Raw genomic sequence first — 19231 nt, 5'->3', positions numbered from 1 at the left:
GTCCGACTCTTTGTGACCCATGGACTCTAGCATACCAGGCTTCTCTGTCCATCACCAACTCCTGGAGCTTGCTCAAACTCATGTCCATCAAGTCAGTGATGCCATCCAACCATCTCATCCTCTGTCATCCCCTTCTCCTCCTGCCTTCGATCTTTCCCAGCATCAGGGTCTTTTTCAGTGAGTCAGTTCTTTGCATCAGGTGGCCATAGTATTGGAACTTCTGCTTCAGCATCAGTCCTTCCAATGAATATTCAGGACCGATTTCCTTTACAATTGACTCCTTTGATCTCTTTGCAGTCCAAGGGACTCTCGAGAGTCTTCTCCAACACCACAATTGGAAAAACCAATACAGAATTGTAAAGTAAAATAAAAAAAAATAAAATAAAAGCATCAATTCTTCTGTGCTCAGCTTTCTTTATGGTCCAAATCTCACATCCATACATGACTACTGGAAAAACCATAGCTTTGACTAGACAGACCTTTGTTGGCATAGTAATGTCTCTGTTTTTTAATATGCTGTCTAAATTAGTCATAAATTTTTTTCCAAGGAGCAAATGCCTTAATTTCATGGCTGCAGTCACCATCTGCAGTGATTTCGGAGCCCAAGAAAATAAAGTCGGTCACTGTCCTTTGTTTCCCCATCTATTTGCCATGAAATGATGGGACCAGATGCCATGATCTTCGTTTTTTGAATGTTGAGTTTTCAGCCAGCTTTTTCACTCTTCTCTTTCACTTTCATTAAGAGGCTGTTTAGTTCCTCTTCACTTTCTGCCATAAGCGTGGTATCATTTGCATACCTGAGGTTACTGATATTTCTTCCAGAAATCTTGATTCCAGCTTGTGCTTCATCCAGCCCAGCATTTCTCATGATGTACTCTGCATATAAGTTAAATAAGCATATAAGTTATTTAACTGCATATAAGTTAAATAAGCCTTGATGTACTTCTTTCCCAGTTGGAACCAGTCTGTGGTTCCATGTCTGGTACTAACTGATGCTTCTTGATCTGCATATAAAGTTCTCAGGAGGCAGGTAAGGTGGTCTGGTATTCCCATCTCTTGAAGAATTTCCACAGTTTGCTGTGATCCACACAGTCAAAGGCTTTAGTGTAGTCAGTGAGGCAGAAGTAGATATTTTTCTGGAATTTGCCTGCTTTTTCTATGATCCAACATATGTTGGCAGTTTGATCTCTGGTACCTCTACCTTTTTTAAATCCAGCTTGAACATCTGGAGGTTCTTGGTTCACATACTGTTGAAGACTTCCTTGAAGAATTTTGCACATTACTTTGCTAGTTTGTGAGATGATTGCAATTGTGCAATAGCTTGAACATTCTTTGGCATTCAGCAGAATGGTCAGTGGCTACTGGTAACAAAAATTGCTTGTAAATCATTTTATTACATGTATTGAGGCTACAATAAATTTTAAATGCATCAAATAAACCAAAATTACTCAAATAGAAGCCCATTTTTGAGTTTTCCAGAAGATACTGAAGCTTGCCAGATATTAATCAGATCAATAACTCTTTTCATATATTTATTACACTCTAATATGTAAGTGGGCTTAGTTATCTGATGGCCAGTGTTCCTGTCTCCCTTTCCTGTAGATGGAGGTATTATGAATAGTTGTCACCATGTAGATTAGCCTTTTGTCTTTCCATATAAGAAGAATCACTATTCCTTTCTGTGTGTTGTGCTTAGTCACTCAATCATGTTCAACTCTTCGTGACCTCATGGACTGTAACCTGTCATGATCCTCTGTCCGTGGGATTTTTCCAGCAAGAATCCTGGAGTGGGTTACCATTTCCTTATCTAGGGTATCTTCCCGACCCATGATCAAACCCACCATCTCTTGTGTCTCCTGCATTGCAGCGGACTCTATCCTGCTGAGCCATCAGGGAAACCCTTCTGTAAGAATGTCATTTTTCCACTCTGTAGATTTTTAGATTTCACCTTTAATTTGGTTTAGTAGACCACGGTTCTCTCTTATAGTCCTACAAGCTCTGGATTTATTTTTCAACAGTATTTCAGATGTGGACACACTGTTGGAATAATTACTTTGGTAACCATGGTGCCATGAACCAAGATAAGGTTGCAGGACCGATAATATTGTTTCTTGTGGTTTCCTTCCTTCACCCATGTAAATCTCAAGGTTGCATATATATCTAATTTCACTTACACTAACCATCCTGACCAAACTTCCGTATTTTGTAAGTTTTCTGGATTATAGGTTTGGAATCTGAGTTGTCCTCTTCACCTTATCATTGCCTCATTTAGTGATAACTCTGTTTGGGTATATAGATCAATTGAAATTTTGGTAGAAAATAACCCCAAAGTGTTTTTTTTTTTCTTTTCTTTTCCGATTGAATTCAACAAGTATTTATTAAGTGCCTGTTACACACAAGATTTTGTTTCAGATACTTGGGACACAGCAGAGGATAAAACAATGGTCCCTGCCCTCGTGGAGCTCACAGTCTAGCATTTATGACCACTTCACCTGGATGCCGTGACCCGGGCAAGTCACTGCGCCTCTGTCCTCAGCCACCTGATGCAGGAGTAAGGAGGCCTGGCTCAGGCGCAGGTAACCAGCTGGCTGTGCTGGAGGTGCACAGGACACCTACCCCCAGCCCACCACCCAGACAGTTGACAGGGCTGGAAGCTGGCTTTCAATAATAAAGTACAGGGGCGCGGGGGGCCCAGGGACTGGAGCCCGTAGTCTGCTAGGCTGCTGTCTCGGGGCCTGGGCGTTGCTATACGAACTGCTGCTGCTGCTGCTGCTTGGTGGCCGCCTTGCTGGCAAGGTCCTTGGCCTTCTCTGTAGCTGCCAATGCCGTCTCCTTGGCCTTCTCCTGGGTTTCCTTGGCTGTTTCAAGAAGGGTTTTGGGAGGGACCTCACTTTGCAGCTTGGCCGAGATGTATTTAAAAGCCTTCACAGTCTAGGTCAGGTTGCTTTTGAACCATGTGAAACCAAATTCCTGGACAGCTCTGGAGACGCCAAATAAATAAGCTAGAGGAGACCCAGGCTTCCTGGCAGATTTCAGTCCAGCTGCTGTTATCAGAGTTCGCATAGTAAACACATCGTTCCTCCACCACCATCAGCTGGGCATGGTTGATGTAAAGGTGGTCATGGTCTGGCTTTTGTGGGTCCATAATGGAGTCCTCCAGGAGGTACTCCGAGTGAGCAACACTGGCGGGAAACAGTCGCTCGCTCAGCCCAGCGGGGCACCCTGTTCGTCTTGGTCAGGAGTCGTCCGGACAGGAGCTTCTGCTCAGAGGTCGCCTCTCGTTGCACTGTCTTCCGTCAAGACGTGTTTGCTACAGGGATTCGGGTACCACTGCCAGAAGGCAGCCAACACTGGTCCCAGGAGCTCCGGAGCACGCTCTAGCCCAGGAAATACTTGACCATCATCCCGGCCAGAGCGGGCTCAGCGCCCGGGCAGCAGCAGGGGTGCGGAGCGCACGCGGAGGCCGGGCTGGAGCTCGGCGCGCGGCCGCCGTGCAAGCAGCGGCTCGGTCGCTACAGCCACACCCAACCAGCCGCCGCCATGAGGAATTATCGGAATAACCCCAGCGTGTTTAATTCATGAAAGTCTGTCTTCAGAGAGTGGAGTTTCCAAGTTATTGTTAAAGTGAAGAAATGTCATTATTTGTTCAGACTTTCTTCTCGTCATAACCTTGGGAAAGATAGATGTTTCAAATAATGGATCCAGTGTGACTTTCTCATTTGTCCACCAAAATTATGAATTCAAGAAACTTCTTTAAAAGAAATTTCTTATGTCACTGTTGGTTACGTGAGTCCATTTTAAAGCTTTATCATACTTTTAAACGATTTTTCATTCTGTTGGTGATAAAAGTTTGAGAAGCAACTAACTCAAAAAAGCAGTTACCCAAAATCAATTCTGTCATTTCAGTAACACTTTGCAGGTTATTACATTCAGTCATTATATCTGACACACCTATAAAGTCTTATAATTTTCATGAAATGTCTTCAATCCACTCTTTTGCAGAAGCAAAGGAGCATTCTCCAGCACCGTGAGTTTCATTTTCACTTTCTGTGGCAGTTGGTCACTAAGGTTTTTTGTCTTTTTGTTGATCTAATGTTCAAATCATCTGAGTGCTAACTATACCTGAAGAACTGTCATTTTTTAAATTATTTTTTGTTGCACTGGATCTCCATTGCTATGTGCAGGCTTTCTCTAGTTGTGGAGAGCAGAGACGGGGAGCTGCTCTCTAGCTGCAGTGTGCGGCCTTCTCGTTGCGACGGCTTCTCTTTGCAGGCTCTAGGCGCATGGGCCCAGTAGTTGCAACACACGGGCTTAATTGCCATGTGACGTGGACTCTCCCCTGCATTGGCTAGCAGATTCTTAAGCACTGGACCACCAGAGAGGTCCTAAAGAACTGTCTTCTTCTGTCTTAGCCACTCAATTGTGTCCGACTCTTTGTGACCCCATGGACTGAAGCCTGCCAGGCTCCTCTGTCCATGGGGATTCTCCCGGCAAGAATACTGGAGTGGGTTGCCATTTCCTTCTCCAATCTTCTTCTCAGACACTAAGGTATATGTTGCTCAGACAATCAAGAGAAAGTATCTAAAACTGACTGAAAAATTCTTCACTCAAAATTTGGTGATGCATCATTTTTGAAAATTTTATAGTATTATTAACTTGCATGTATAATATACATAAGGTAGGAACAAAAACCTCACAGAGCAAAATGTGAATAATAACGACAGTCATAAGTTGTACAATGAAAAACATTTGGGTAACAGAAGATGTATTAATATGTCTCTGGTCAATAATGTGTTAAGAACTTCTTTGTTTGCTACATGAATGTAAGTCCTGTTTGCTCTCAGAACCAAGCAGCTTGGGCACCTATCCCTGAGGAGGCAGCCACAAAAGCTGGGGCACAGAGACATGTGTCCAGGCTCCTTCCAGGGAGATAACTAGCAACCTGGGACAGGCTGGAGGGAGAGGTGTCTGCTGGCTTCTCTGCCCTTAAGGGAGGATCACAGTCCACCCCTAGGTGCAGAATACATTAGAAGGCTGACCCTCAGGCAGAAGCTTTGTGCTTAGTTGCTCAGTCCTGTCCGACCCTTTGCGAACCCTGGCAGACTGTCCATGGGATTCTCCAGGCAAGAATACCAGAGTGGGTTGCCATGCCCTCCTCCAGAGGATCTTCCCAACCCAGGGATCGAACCCAGGTCTCCTGCATTTCAGATGGATTCTTTACCATCTGAACCACCAGGGAAGCCCAAGAATACTAGAGTGGGTAACAGAAGCTTTAGAAGTAGGCAAATAGACTCTTTTCAGGAAAGGACTGGGAGTCGAGCATTTCTGTATGACCTCTGTGTGCTAACCCCTTGGGGGAGGAGGGTGTCCAGTTTAAAACCGCCTCTGTTGTCCTCTCTGGCTTCTGAAGGCACGCCCAGGTGGCTGTCAGAGACAGCTGATCTGGGGACCCACCCGCTACCAGTAGCCACAGAGGCTAGGGTGCAGATGTGTGCACAGGTTTCTTTCAGGGAGGGCCTGGCAACTTGGAGCAGGTCAGACAGAGCAGGCAGGGGTGGTGCCTTTAGGAAGGATTGCAGTCAGCGCCTAGATAGGTGCTCAATTAGAGGCCTGACCCTCAAGCAGCAGCGTTTAAAGTACCCAAGTAGACCCCATCCAGAGAGAGACTGGGAGGTGGGCTTGATCTGCGCTGACCTTGAGGGGATTGCTGAGGTGAGTGCTTGTGCCTTTAACAAATGCTTCTTTGCTTCCCGTTGTCTGTGGAACTGGTGGATTCAAACCTCATTGTCTTTTAGAGCTAGGAACTTGTCTGGAGGCCTTTGGGTGGGAATCTTAAAACCTGGAGTTGTAGATATGGGGTCCAGACCCTTCATCCCTCAAGGAGAAACTGGTATTTGGCTATTCCGTTCCAATTGTAGGGCTCTGTGCCACCGCTGGGGTTTTAGCAAGAGCGTTTCTCAGCCTTTCCTACTCATTTCGACATAGGCATTATCTTGGTCCCTCATTTTGTAAGAGGTGCTTAACCAGTGAGTGAGTTTCGTCAGAGAGAGTTGCTCTGTGTAGCTGTCCATTTGGTGTTCACTGGAGGCAGGGAGTCCAGGAGCCTTCAGTGTCACCATCTTTAAAGACAGCCTCAATCCTTTCTAAACTGGTTCTGAATAGCCATTAAAAGGAATGAAATTGGGTCATTTTTAGTGATGTGGATGAAGCTAGAGTCTGTCATACAGAGTGAAGTAAGTCAGAAGAGAAAAACATTGTATTTTAACACATGTATATAGAATCAAGAAAATGGTACTGATGAACCTATTTGCAGGGTAAGAATAGAGACACAGACGTAGAGAATGGACTTTTGGACATGGAGGGAAAAGAGAGGGTGGGATGAAATGGGAGATTGGGACTGACATATACACACTACCATGTGTAAAACAGAAGCTAGTGGGGAGCTGCTGTATAGCAGAGGGAGCTCAGCTCGGTGCTCAGTGATGAGGGAGGTCCAGGAGGGAGGGGATATATATACACCTACAGCTGATTCACGTAGTTGTACAGTAGAACATCGTAAAGCAAGTATACTCCAATTAGGAAATACAGTTTAAAAGTCAGTATCTTTCAACACTAGAGTCACACTCTGGAACCACCAGGTGTTCACATTATGAGAAGCAGCATCAGGGAGACCGAGGACAGCAAAAGCAGGTTCCCGTCTCCCTGTCACCCCGGGCATGTGCTCTGGCAGTGGAGGGCTGGGTGGACGGTCCCTGCCATTTCACGTCTCCCTCTCCATGTCTTGCTCTCTGTTTCCTTCTCGCTCTCTGTCTCTTTTTTGGAGATATCAGCAGATAGGCAAAGAGCTGAATATATTTAAGTCAAAGAAGGTTCATGACATGCTATCGTTGTACCCCATTTGAGTATCTTAACAGCCAGATGAGCTATCTAGGTATTATTATCTTAATCAGTGAAAATACACTAAAGCTCAGAGTTGCCAAGTTTAGCAAAGAAAAATACAGGATGCCCAGTTAAACTTCAATAACAAATGAACAATGAATGAATTTTGTAGGGTAGGTCCTGTGCAATATTTGGGTCATACTGGTTCTAAAAATATTTTTGTTCACTTATAAAATACAGAATCCTATATTTTCCCTGAAAACCTAGTTCAAAGGCATTACTTGGCCTCAAGTCTTCTAGCTTCTGCGCCTTCACTAAGGCTCATGATATTGCACATATTTTGTATGCATTCATTCTGTTTACACATGAGCAGCTTATTTGTCTGCACTGCATGTATGTTTGACATGACTTTCAATTTGTTGTATAAAATTACTTAATAAAAAAGGCAACACACACATATGATGAGGGAACATTGGTGGAGCCAGGTTTTGAGAGGAGCAATATGGAATCAGGAGAAAGGATTTGACCCTGGCTGTGGGCCAGAGGGATGTGATGTTTCTTCCTTTGAGTTGGGAGGGAGGAGAGAAGGGAGGCAGACAAGATAGTGACACACTAGTGGGCTTCCCTGGTGGCTCAGAGGTTAAAGCATCTGCCTCCAATGCGGGAGACCTGGGTTCAATCCCTGGGTCGGGAAGATCCCCTGGAGAAGGAAATGGCAACCCACTCCAGTATTCTTGCCTGGAGAATCCCATGGACGGAGGAGCCTGGTAGGCTACAGTCCACGGGGTCGCAAAGAGTTGGACACGACTGAGTGACTTCACCTTACCTTACCTCACCTAGTGTGGATGAAGAATGTCCCTGGCCATATCAGTAAACAAGGGATGGTGTAGCCAATGGGCCAGCAGCCACTGCAGCAGCCGACTGTGCACCCTGAGGGGATTCAGGATAGAGAGAAATAGGATGCTGGCCCTAGACAGGTAAGATGCTTATCAAAGGAATGATTTCAGTGAGCCCAGACTCTTCTGTCTTCCTATACATAGATAAATGCTCAGTTCATTAACTTGACATGTCTGGTTTTTCCTTAACTAACAGTAATCTTTTGATGGTCTATTGGTTTTGTTTTTGCAAAAACTCATGTATTCTGGCTCCTCCCTTACCTCTTTGGAACAGTCCTTCAGAGCTACCTGAGAGGCACTTCCCAGGCTTAGGTCCTCAGCCTATCCACTGAATAAAACTTGAAGTCTCAAGTTCAGGTTGTGTGACCCTAGGAAGAAGAGGTGGAGAAGGCAATGGCACCCCACTCCAGCACTCTTGCCTGGAAAACCCCATGGATGGAGGAGCCTGGTGGGTTGCAGTCCATGGGGTCACTAAGAGTCGGACATGACTGAGCGACTTCACTTTCACTTTTCACTTTCATGCATCGGAGAAGGAAATGGCAACCCACTCCAGTATTCTTGCCTGGAGAATCCCAGGGACAGTGGAGCCTGGTGGGCTGCCGTCTATGGGACTGCACAGAGTTGGACACAACTGAAGTGACTTAGCAGCAGCAGCAGGAAGGGGAGGAAACACACTTCTGATGGACTATATTTTCATGGTAAATTTAGAGGAACAACCAACTACTGATTGTGAAAGAACAGTAGCTGGTTTAGAAAGGAGAATGGAAAAGAGCTGGGATATGGTACAGTGATTAGAAAGGTGATGAGAAGATCACGTGGAACCCCACCAGTCCTCTTCCTTCTGACATGCAGTGGGCCCTTCTGGTGAGTACTTTACACTCACAGTGAAGATTTGTATTATACCTATTGAGTGTGTATGGGCTCTCAGGCATCATGCTGAGCACCTTTAGGAGTAATTTCAACCTCTTGACAGCCTTTATGGCAGGAGTGAAGCCATCCCCATCCTGCAGGTGAGCACATGCAAACAAAGAAAGATGGACCTGGAGCCTGGACAGGCCACCTGTCCTAGTGTGTACCCTGGGCAATGGAATCTCGTGAAGCCCCAGATTCCTCCTGGAGAATGATAATCAGAATCACTATTGATGAAATTATTATCAATATTAAATGAGATGTGTGTGCAAGAGCCTAAACCATCATAGAATATGGACATTGCTGAGCTAACAACTGATCTGTAGTCGTGTGATAGGAGTTCACCTTCTCTCTTCCCCCAAGGAAGATGGAGACTTGCACCACAGAAGCAGGAATCCCTGTTAATTTCTGCTGCTGGGCAGGTAGCACAAAAGTGTGATGTGTGTTTAAATAAATGACGGGGAGGGGTGTGGGGGTGTGGGGGTGGTGTGCGACAGTGGCCCAGACCCGTAGTCCAGTGAGGGTTACCTTCAGACACAGCCTCACCCCAACACAAGGTATGGGCCATATGCCATGAGTCTGTGACTCCTGGGGACACGGGTTTAAAAGATGCTACAATCTATTGGCCTCCTGCTTATTATATGACTTTGGCAAAATCACACCAAGTGGAACCAAACCCCAGGGCTCAGAGGCCGTGCTGTGATAGGCTGGCTAACGTGTGTGAAGTTCTGAGCAGTTCTTGGGTTTTTCCTGCATGAACAGTTCCTACTCGTGCAATGAGCCAGTGGCAAGGGGGGCTGTAAGATGACAAGCGCAGCAGATAATGGGGACTTGGGGAGTTCCCATTGGCACAGATCAGAGTGCACTTTTGAAGGCACTGATTAATGAAGCTGCGTGTCCCTCATGAGGTGAGGCCAGGATCACACAGCTCGTCTGCAGGTGTGTGGGAAGATGGGAACCCAGGAGACAGCAAAGGTGGACTGCGCTCACTCCCCCCTTTCTCCCAGGTATGACCCGCAGGTGCTCACCCCAGAGCATGGAAATGGCCTTTCCAGGCTCATGCTGGAAATCCCGCAGTCTCCCTGCTCCAGAAGAAACACACATCACTTTGCTGCTGTGGCTGAACTACTGCTCATCTTTATTGAAAAGGCAGAACATAACGCATCTGAAGAGACCCAGCTTCCACAGTGCTCCAGACACTGGCTGTAAATCACCCATGTAAATCACTGTGAAACTGCAGAATGGAACGTCCCTGGGGAGAAGCAACCAGAAGATGCATCTCCTGTTGTACCAGACTGTGAAGACTACGACTAATAAAGTGCAGGCAGAAGCGTGGCAGTGAAGAGCCCTTGAGAAGTCCCCCTGCTGTGCAGACCGGGGCACCAACTTCTCCCCTGAGGCCATCGCCTGCCACCAAGGGACACAAGGCTCCTGCCCCAGACAGTCTCCAAGAGCAAGAAGGACATGATTTTTCTAAAGGCAGTGGATGGAAATCTGAGCATTTCCAGTGGAGAGGATGGCATTATCAGGCCCTCCTGTATCTGGGGTGGTTACGGGGCAGGGAAGGGAAAGTGGATGGTCTACAGGATTGTTAGCAGAGGATAACCAAGGGGTGGGTGACTACTTAATCACACACCTGGGATCTGATCACATGTGGGTAAGTCAAGGGCTCAAGTGTTAGCACTGCAAATAGTAAGTAAAAGATATACCTCTCTCTCTAAAGGTTTCTTCCCAAAGAAGGTGAAGTGATCGTACACAGAATCTACCGCGGTGAGAAGTTGGCCAACACACAAGCACTACTGCGGGGGTCTGTCTGGACAGTCCAGGTAGGGGGAAAGCATTTGTGTAAAGAAGCCAAGATCGGGAGGCCTGCAATAAGCCCTTTCATGAGCAGAGTGCAGACGGTAACAAGGCAAGGTCCCCAGGCCCCAGTAGGTAAAGAAATGTCTTTGCACAACAGAAGTTCACAGCATGTTGGGTCAGCTCACCTCGAATTCGGAGAAGTTGGAACCAAGCACCGAGCAAACAGTAAGTTCGAATTTAGCCGTGGAAGTTCAGGCTCTTCCAACTTAGAAATGTGCTGTGATGAAACACGACAGGCCCATAAAGGCAGTTCCCCTTTAGGTTAAAGTGGCCCACGGGAGTCCCCTGGGATGCTGGGCAGCTGCTGTTGGACAGCAGGTATTATTCACCCTGCTCAATTACCAGTTCCATGCCCTGACCTGTGATGGGCTCATTAAGTCTTAATGACACCAGAAGGTGCCACCACTTGCTTCTTAACCCTCCTCCAAGCTCAGGGTGGTCCTGCCACTCAGAACTGGGACCACACTGCCTTTCCTTGAAAATGGAGGCCGAACCCCTTGAGTCCTTCTGCCCCTAGAGAGATTCTGAAATGTTCTTTCCCTAATAAGTGCACTTCCCAGCTGCTCCTCGATGCCAGGGTCAGGCCCCAGGCATACGGGAGGGCAGGAATCGGGCAGCCACGGAGACAGGAGACTTGCCCTGTAAACCCAGTAGCCGCTACCAAATGCAGAGTAAAAACATCATCTACGAGGGTTCTTGAGCTATGTGCGTGTACAAGTCCCACCTCCCTTTCCGCTCCCTGGAAGGGGCCCCGCCTGCGACCAGGGGAGGCCGGTGCTCCATGCCCGCTAGCCCCGCAGGTAGGGGGCACCCGCGGGCTCGCGGCTCAGCGCATTGATGTGCGGGAGCACGCCCGCCGCTGCCGCCAGCTTCTCGCTCAGCTTGCGGTTCAGCAGCTCCAGGTGGCGCCCGTTCTTCCGCGCCTGCCGCAGGGACCGCTTGACCTTCTTCACCCGCTCCCGCAGCTGCCTGTTCCGCTTCTCCAGGGTAGCGACCTTCTGCTGCAGCTTCTTGACGTGGTCCTCCTCCTCAAACAGGGCCTTCTGCACCGAGGAACACATGAGCTGGGGAGGAAACGCGAGGTGTTGGGGGGCGGGGAGGGGGAGAGAGGCAGGTAAGTTTCAGAAACCTCCCCAGGTAAGCTTCCTGGGGTTGCCAGCCCCGAGGCACAGGCCTCCTGTCACTAATGGCCTGACCCCAGGACAAGGCCAGCCCTCATACCCACTTTTTGCTTCCCCCCTGTGGACCACACTGCAGAGCCCCGCTTTTGCTTTCTGTGTTGGGTACCTAGATAATTTTGCTGTAAAAAGATGCTCCATGGTTTGTCTTAAGTGCTTATCTATTTGCATCCTGTCTCTCCCCTGCTGGAGCAGTCTTCACCTTGTGCTCTTTCACCTGTACAGTTCAAATCTGCCTAGAACAGTTTTCAGGAAAGCCAAAGCTTGAGAATCACCTAGAGAAACTTGTTTCACAGAGGGCCTTCAGCATGTTTCCACCAAAGAGCTTTGCTGGCACCAAGGTGCAAATACCCTCATTCTGGAAATCTTTCTAGTTGCTGTGGGATGGACTGCAAGTGAGTGCCTCTTTTGAAAAATTGAGTTGTTTCTTACCTAAGCCCCTTTGGTTTCTTACAGGGAAAAAAAATTCTAAATTTTGTCACTCTAGCAAAAAGGACAGCTCTAGTGACCCAAAAGAACAAAACTTAAAACAGAAAAATGCACAGAGAATATGGATAGTCTAACGGTAATATACGATTCTCTCTTTAACATAGGAAAAGCTTAACCCTACTCTTAAGAGTAAATGCAAAAAGATCCACAATGGATTCATTTCTTTCAACAAAATGAAATTTTGATTTTACCCTTTGGTAAAGTCAGAGTCCATATTTGGGGAAATAGGCATTCACATATACTGCAGGTGGAGAGTAAACTTCTGTAAAAGACAATCTGGCTGTATCAAAATGAAAACTGCATATAGCCTTGATCTAGTCATTCTGAGGCTTCATCTGATAGAAACACTCCCACATGTGCAAAAATACATATTATATATCATCTAGAATAATGTGATAAATATCAAATAATATAGTAATTGTATTATATATAAACACACAGAGAAAACAACAAACACTGTTATAAGAAGGCTGAAGAATGATATTAGCATCGTGACCACGTAAGACATCCCTCTCCCCTGCCCCAACAAAAAAACTAGCATCTATCCATGAACAAAAGTGACTTTAGAACTGTGATTCACCAGGGGACCCAGGAGGAATCTTGCCCACCCATGCATCCCTGCACACCTCCTCCTGATTGCCTGCCCGTCTCTAGTATTCTGTTGTGTCCACAGAATATGGACACAACAATATGTCCCTGCATATGCAATTTGTATGTTTATAAGTGAAAATGTTAATACATTTTGTTAATCTTGAAGCATTAAAAAAGACACCAGTCCTGGCTATGGTCACTGCAATGGTCCATGAGTTTCACCAGACCCTCTCGGGCAAAGGACCTCAACAGATGTTTCTCCAAAGAAGACATACAGGTGGCCAACTGGTATGTGGAAGGTGCTGGACATCACTAATCATCAGGAAAATACAAATCACAACCACCATGAGCAGGCAAGCAAGGGAAGCTGTCTGTTCTCCCTCCCAACTTCTCACCAGGCCTCTGATCAGTTTCTATTGATTAAGGAGGCCAGGAACCCTGGTTGGTAACACACGTTGTGCGCTCAGTGTGTCCCCTTCTGGGGAGAGCTTCTGGGCACCCCTGGGCTCACTGAACACGTCACCCATGGGGAAGCAAAGAGGCCACCTGCATGCCCCGTTTTAGCATCACCACGTTTGGTAAATCTGCCTTTCTGGGGCCTCAGGACCCTTATTCAGGCAATGCTTCCCTCTCCCTCCCCTGAACTCTACTACTCTCTCTGTCCTCTCCTCCTGAGAGAGCAGGTCCAGCATTACCCCTCTCAGTCTGGGAGACCGGCCCGCTCTGGCCAGCAGTGGCATGAGAGGGCTCTCCTCACGCCATGTAGACCCTGGTCCAGTGGGTTCTCCCTGACCAGAGATTTATAACAGAGGTTCAGACCTCATCTTGTGTAGTAGATGGAAATTCAGTCCTTCCAACATTCTCACCAAGAAAAATCCCACCGGGAACAGGCTGGAGTGGCAGATTTCTATACATGGGTGTATGCATGGGTGAGACTCCCACCTGCAGGTTGGGGACCCACAGACAGCCTCCAAGTGGCTGGTTCCGGGGCTTGACCACCTCGGTGGGCAGTGGACAGGGTGCTTGCTCCCTCCTCCACTGGCCCTTTCTGGAAGCACGCAGGTTGGCTGAAGCAGCAATGTCCTTCGTTTCAGTCTTTTCTCTCCCTCCTCTCTTTACCTCTCCTCCCTTGGTTCTCACCCCTGCACATCCATCCCCTTTACCCTGAAGACTTCTTCCTTGTGTCTGTTTTATGATTGGTATCTTTGTGATGTAGTTTTGTCTGTCCAACTATTCCTGCCAGCCTTGTGAGCACAGTGGAGCTCTTCAGCCTTGAAACACAACCCACACTGCCTGAGACTCCAACTTGGGTTATATAGTGGGATTTTAAAGAAAAAAAAGAACAGACAAACACTTGCATCTTTCTTCTATGTAACTATTCTTCCTGGGCTCTCAGGAACTACCTGATTCATCTGTGGTCCCCCAGAGTAAGGGGGGAAAAGGGCCATTTTTTTAACGGATAAAGGTGTGTTACAAATATAGATAATGGAATATTATTCAGCCATAAAAAAATCATATTAATGCATATATGTGGGATTTAGAAAAAGGTACCGATGAACCTATTTGCAGGGCAGGAATACAAACAGAACAGACAAACTGACTTGTATACATATTATAAGTGCCTGGTGACCTGTGATGACCTAGACAGGTGGGGAAACATTGTATAACTATGGTGATCCACATTTGTAAAGCAGTTATCCCTCCAATAAAAAAAATAATAAATGTAAAGAATGGTGCACAAAGTTCCCAAGTTACACTCAGGTCTCGCTACGACTTCCTTGTCGCTCTCCTCTGTTCCCTTCACACACATGAGAAATATCATATTAACACATATATGTGAAATCTATAAAGATGGTATAGAGTCTCTTCTTTGGAAAACAGAAATAGGGAACCAATGTATACACACCAAGCAGGAAAAGAAGAGGTGCTTTGGGAGATTGGGATCAACATATATACACTATTAATACTGTATATAAGCTAGATAACTACTGAGCACCAACTGTATACCACAGGGACTCTGCTCTGACCTAAATGGGAAGGAACTCCAAAAGAGAGTGGAGATATATACACATATACCTGATCCACTTTGCTGTACAGCAGGAACTAATACGACATTGTAAGGTGACTCTACTCCAATATAAATTAATTGAAAACACAGGCTCTTGGCAGAATGTTAGTGTACCCCGGAGACAACACCCTTCACAGGCATCCCTCAGACCCAGGGGCCAGCTCTTCCCCATTCTTGTTTAGTCGCTCAGTCGTGGCCAACTCTCTGTGACCCCAAGGACAGGAGCACACCAGGCTTCCCTGTCATTCCCGACGCTAAAGACCACCCTGGCAATGGCCTGGAGAAACGAAGATGTAGCCCAGAAACAGCTAGAAGTGTGTGGGGGGATGGATAGAACGACTAGAGATCCTCGGTCAGTGTGTCACTCTTGATCACACGGCCTCCCTTTGACATGGGTAGGGTCCGAGTTGGAGCAGAAAGATGGAGGAGGACTCTCAGACCTTCCTATTGAGGAACTGTATCCATGTTACTGCCTACATGCATATGTACAGAATCCATATGCAACAGAGAATCACCTCTAGATACATGTTTATTCATTCCAGCAAGAAGCATTTATTACACCATGCCTGGTACTGCATGTTGCAAAATTCTTCCTGAATTATTCTGCCACTAAGCTCTGTATCTAATAAACAAAAAGACAGTACATTAAAAATTACTGTTTCATGGCTGAGAGGAGTCTTGCCTTTGCAGCTGTTTTCAATTTAAATAACCTAACCTATAAAGACAAAGTGTACTTTCTGAAATGTTAAAAATGAGGCAAGTCCCAAAGTGGTAACACTGATCAACAAGTTGCCTTTTTCATACTTCACTTCTGTTCTTAAGATTCAAAACAGAGGGGAAAAAGGAGGAAATTAAAACCAAGAACAGAGGTCAACAGACTATGGCTCATGGACCCAATGTGGCCTACCACCCATTTTTGTGAATAAAGTTTTATTGGAACACACTGCCACAGTCTTTTGTTTACACACAGTCTGTGGTTCCTTTCCTGCTACAGTGGCAGAGATGAGTTACAACACAGACTGTGTAATCCAAAAAGCCTAAAATTGTACCTGGCCCTTATAGGAGAAAATTCTGGAACCCTCGTCTTGAGCTCAAGGCAAACCAAGATGCAAAGGTAACAGTTGACAACTGGATGCATTTGGAGGGAAAACAGACAAGGAGTGTGGAGGAGTGCAACGGATGAAAATAGCATTGGGTCCCAGAGTCTGCCAAGACCCTCACTGCCCACCCCCCATCCTTTTCACACCACTTTCAAACACCAAAGTGCAAGCACTACTTTGGACAGCCAGCTCAAGTTCTCAGGGATTCTCTCAACAGACTGCTGCCGGTTTCACACCTCCAGATGGACGTCCACAAAACAGCTCTCTCCAAAATGGTTAACACACTGTTTCTAAAGTGATTCCCCGGGGACACTGGAAAGATAAGCTTTCTGGAACCTGCCACGCACTGCCCAGGAGCATCCACTCTCAGGGCGAGAGGCGCTCTGAAGTGGGTCACTGGTCACACAATTTGTCAGTTCCGCAAAGCTTACACTGCCTCGTGTCTTCTGACCCCGTCAAGGCCAGAGGCCAAGATGCCTCCTTTTTCTGGGTGAAGCAGGGAACTCCTGGGGGTGTTGATGGCGAGCCCACCAGGTTTCAACCCGAGTTCCCTCCAGTTCTCTCGGGCCCTGTCTCTCCATTCTACCATTGTTTTTAAACCTCTTGGAGTGGGACAAGGAGGGGAGCCGCGGAGCCAAGTCAAAGCAGAACGGCTTCCTAAAGGAGTCGACAGTAGTAATTTGGATGATACCCAGCGCTACCGAGAAAACTCCCAAGCCCGAGTGACATCAGGGCAGTTCTACCGCGGACTCTCTGGAGAAGCAACCTGAGGTTCCCATGACTCTGACTTGGCACCCGGTCCTCTGCTCCACCCCAAGTCAAATGCCGTTGTCCCCCTGTGCCAGGAGCCCAGGAGAAGGCAGAGCACACGCCCAGACAGGCTGCGTGGAGGACGGCGAGCAGAGGCGGGGGCAGAGCTGGAGGGGGGTGCTCTTCCCACGGGCGGCACTGGCTCCGGGGCTCCCCCGCCCCAGACATGCCGCAGGATCCGGCATCTCATGCTTCAGAACCAAGCAGCACTGGGACGGCATCCTGGCTGCCCATCTGACTGCGGGGCATCAATGCAGCTGCCTCAGCACCTCCCCCTCCTCATTCATACAAGAACAGTGACGTCTTTGAAGATGAAAGGTTAATAGGAACTTCCTTGGTAGACAAGTGGCTAAGACTCTATGCTCCCAGTGCAGGGGTTGGGGGGCCCGGTTTGATCCCTGGTCAGGGAACTAGATCCCAAATCCACAACTAAGACCTGGCGAAGCCAAATATTTTAAAAGTGAAATCAGATAATAGATGTAAAGCGTTTGACAGAGCACCTGACATACAGTAACCACAACATACGAATCTTTATGACTGTTACTCATCCCGACCTTTCCTGATTGATCTACTTCTCCACACGGGGCTCCTTCAATTATCCCTCAAGTTATCTATGCCTCTGCACTCCTGCTTAGGAAACCTCCACTAACTGCCCCACAAACCCTGAGACGGTTCTTATTCTCCAAGGGTTCAGGGTCACCTCCTCTGTGAAGCCTTCCCTGATTTCTCCAGAAAGAGCCAAGTCATCTTTCCCCAATTCTATTGTCAAGTTTATCACACTGTGAGTCTGACTCTCTGCTGGACAGTCAAAGCCACTCAAGGGCAAGGGCTCCATCTTTTCATTTCTGTATCTAGCACCTGGCATGGAGTACAGCCCTTAATGAATGAAGGGATGCAGGTTGAAACAGAATCAAGTTCAGTGATTTAAAAGTGGGCAACGAACAGAGAAGCAGGAACGACCTTTGGAAAGTGGGTACTGGGTTCCACGTGGCCCTTGTGAAGTCCTGTCCCAAGTCCATCTGACTCCCTGTTGCAGTAAGATCAGGAACTGGCTTGAAGGATCCCTGAAGTTCATGCATTTTCTTTTCTGATTCCCACCCAGGCCCAGCTGACCGGGTTGTCTTGGACATCCCATACCAAACCCACAAGAGTTGCAGGACATGATGGAGATGAGAAAAGACTGAATTTCCCAAGGGGAGTTGCTAGGTTATAGGAACCCAGGTAAACTGGGGAGATGGCGCACATTTCAGAAAGACTCCAGAAATGGTGGAAGAAGCGGACAGAGTCTTAAAAGGCCAGTGCTCAACTCCTGAATTGACCACAGTTAAAACTAGGAAAGATGGCGCTGCTTTGAGTCCATTCCCTGCCACCACAGAGAGGGAAGTTTACCAGTTCAGTCACAGAGAAAGCCAGAGCTCCCAATTAACGCACTTAGAAAGCACTGCCACAGTGAAATCCACATAATGCCCATCTCATGAGATGCTCACATGGGGACAAATGGAGGTGTTTTTTTTGGGCACATAAATTTCAGAAATTCTGCATATTATGTGTCCCTCTTTGATGTGATACACATTAACCTAATTAACCGTACTCACTGGTCTTGTATTAACTCAACCTCTATAACTACACCCTGTCTCTCTCAGCTGTGGCAGAACCCTCCCACAGGCAACAACAACCAATTTCAAGGGTGAGGGTTTCCCATCTCTTCAGGCCTGGAGGAGGCCAGACCCCTAGCTAGTCCACTCAGCTGTGAGCCAGGAAATACTACCCACTCAATTACATGCACGTGGACCTCACTGATGGGAACTGAACTTGTCTCGTTCTGCGGCATTCCAGTCTAGGTTCTCAGCTTCTTCTGGGGGAATCTGCATCTCTCCAGGGAGATCCACAAACATCATTTTCCACGGTGATGGAGGGATGACTGGGAAGCACGAGGTCACGGAACACTGATTCCAACCCCTGAGGCTTTTCTGGGCCTATCAAGGGAGATAAAGCTGAAATCACAGATCCTACGGTGAGAAGGCAGCTGGCAACTCTCCTTCAGTTCTGAGCACCTTCCATGGTGCAAGGAAGAAAAGATCCAGGGAAAGCAGGAAGAAGAGTGCGATTGTTTAGGTTCCAGAAACTCACTCCAGACAGTTGGCATCACGGTAGAAACAGGGGCACCTCCATCTAGTCCCAGTTCTGCCACCGATGAGTCAGTGACTGTGGTGAGTCATGGTCCTCCCTCAACCTCGGTCATAGCCTCAAAGACATCTTCCCAAGTCCCGCGCCTCTGAATGTTTGGTCAAAGCCTCCGTGGGCATTTCAGGCTCTCATTGGCCAGGGCTGGGGTTCTCTCCCATGAAAACAGTGGGAGGAAAACAGGCCCACGGTTGACTTGCCAAAGCAGGGATTCTCTTTGGGGGCATGGGTGCTGTTCCTGGTCACTGGGATCTCAAGGTTTAT

General features: G+C 47.3%; 1 protein-coding gene and 1 pseudogene across 1 annotated transcript in view; both read right to left on the bottom strand.

Moving 5' to 3' along the window:
- Nucleotides 1-1850: 1850 nt before the first annotated feature.
- On the bottom strand, nt 1851-4491 carry LOC120869263 (annotated as a pseudogene).
- Nucleotides 4492-9796: 5305 nt separating this feature from the next.
- Nucleotides 9797-19231, bottom strand: part of CCDC3 (coiled-coil domain containing 3) — an 89238-nt gene continuing 79803 nt past the window's right edge. The window contains exon 3 of the mRNA XM_040248466.1: nt 9797-11611. Within this exon, the coding sequence (XP_040104400.1) occupies nt 11336-11611 (276 nt within the window). The 3' untranslated portion in view covers nt 9797-11335. The remainder of the gene's footprint in view (nt 11612-19231) is intronic.

This window comes from Oryx dammah, unplaced genomic scaffold, assembly GCF_014754425.2.
Source record: "Oryx dammah isolate SB20612 unplaced genomic scaffold, SCBI_Odam_1.1 HiC_scaffold_10, whole genome shotgun sequence".
Classification (NCBI taxonomy): domain Eukaryota; kingdom Metazoa; phylum Chordata; class Mammalia; order Artiodactyla; family Bovidae; genus Oryx; species Oryx dammah.
Note: the sequence above shows the minus strand (reverse complement) of the source record. Positions and strands in the feature narration are given on the sequence as shown.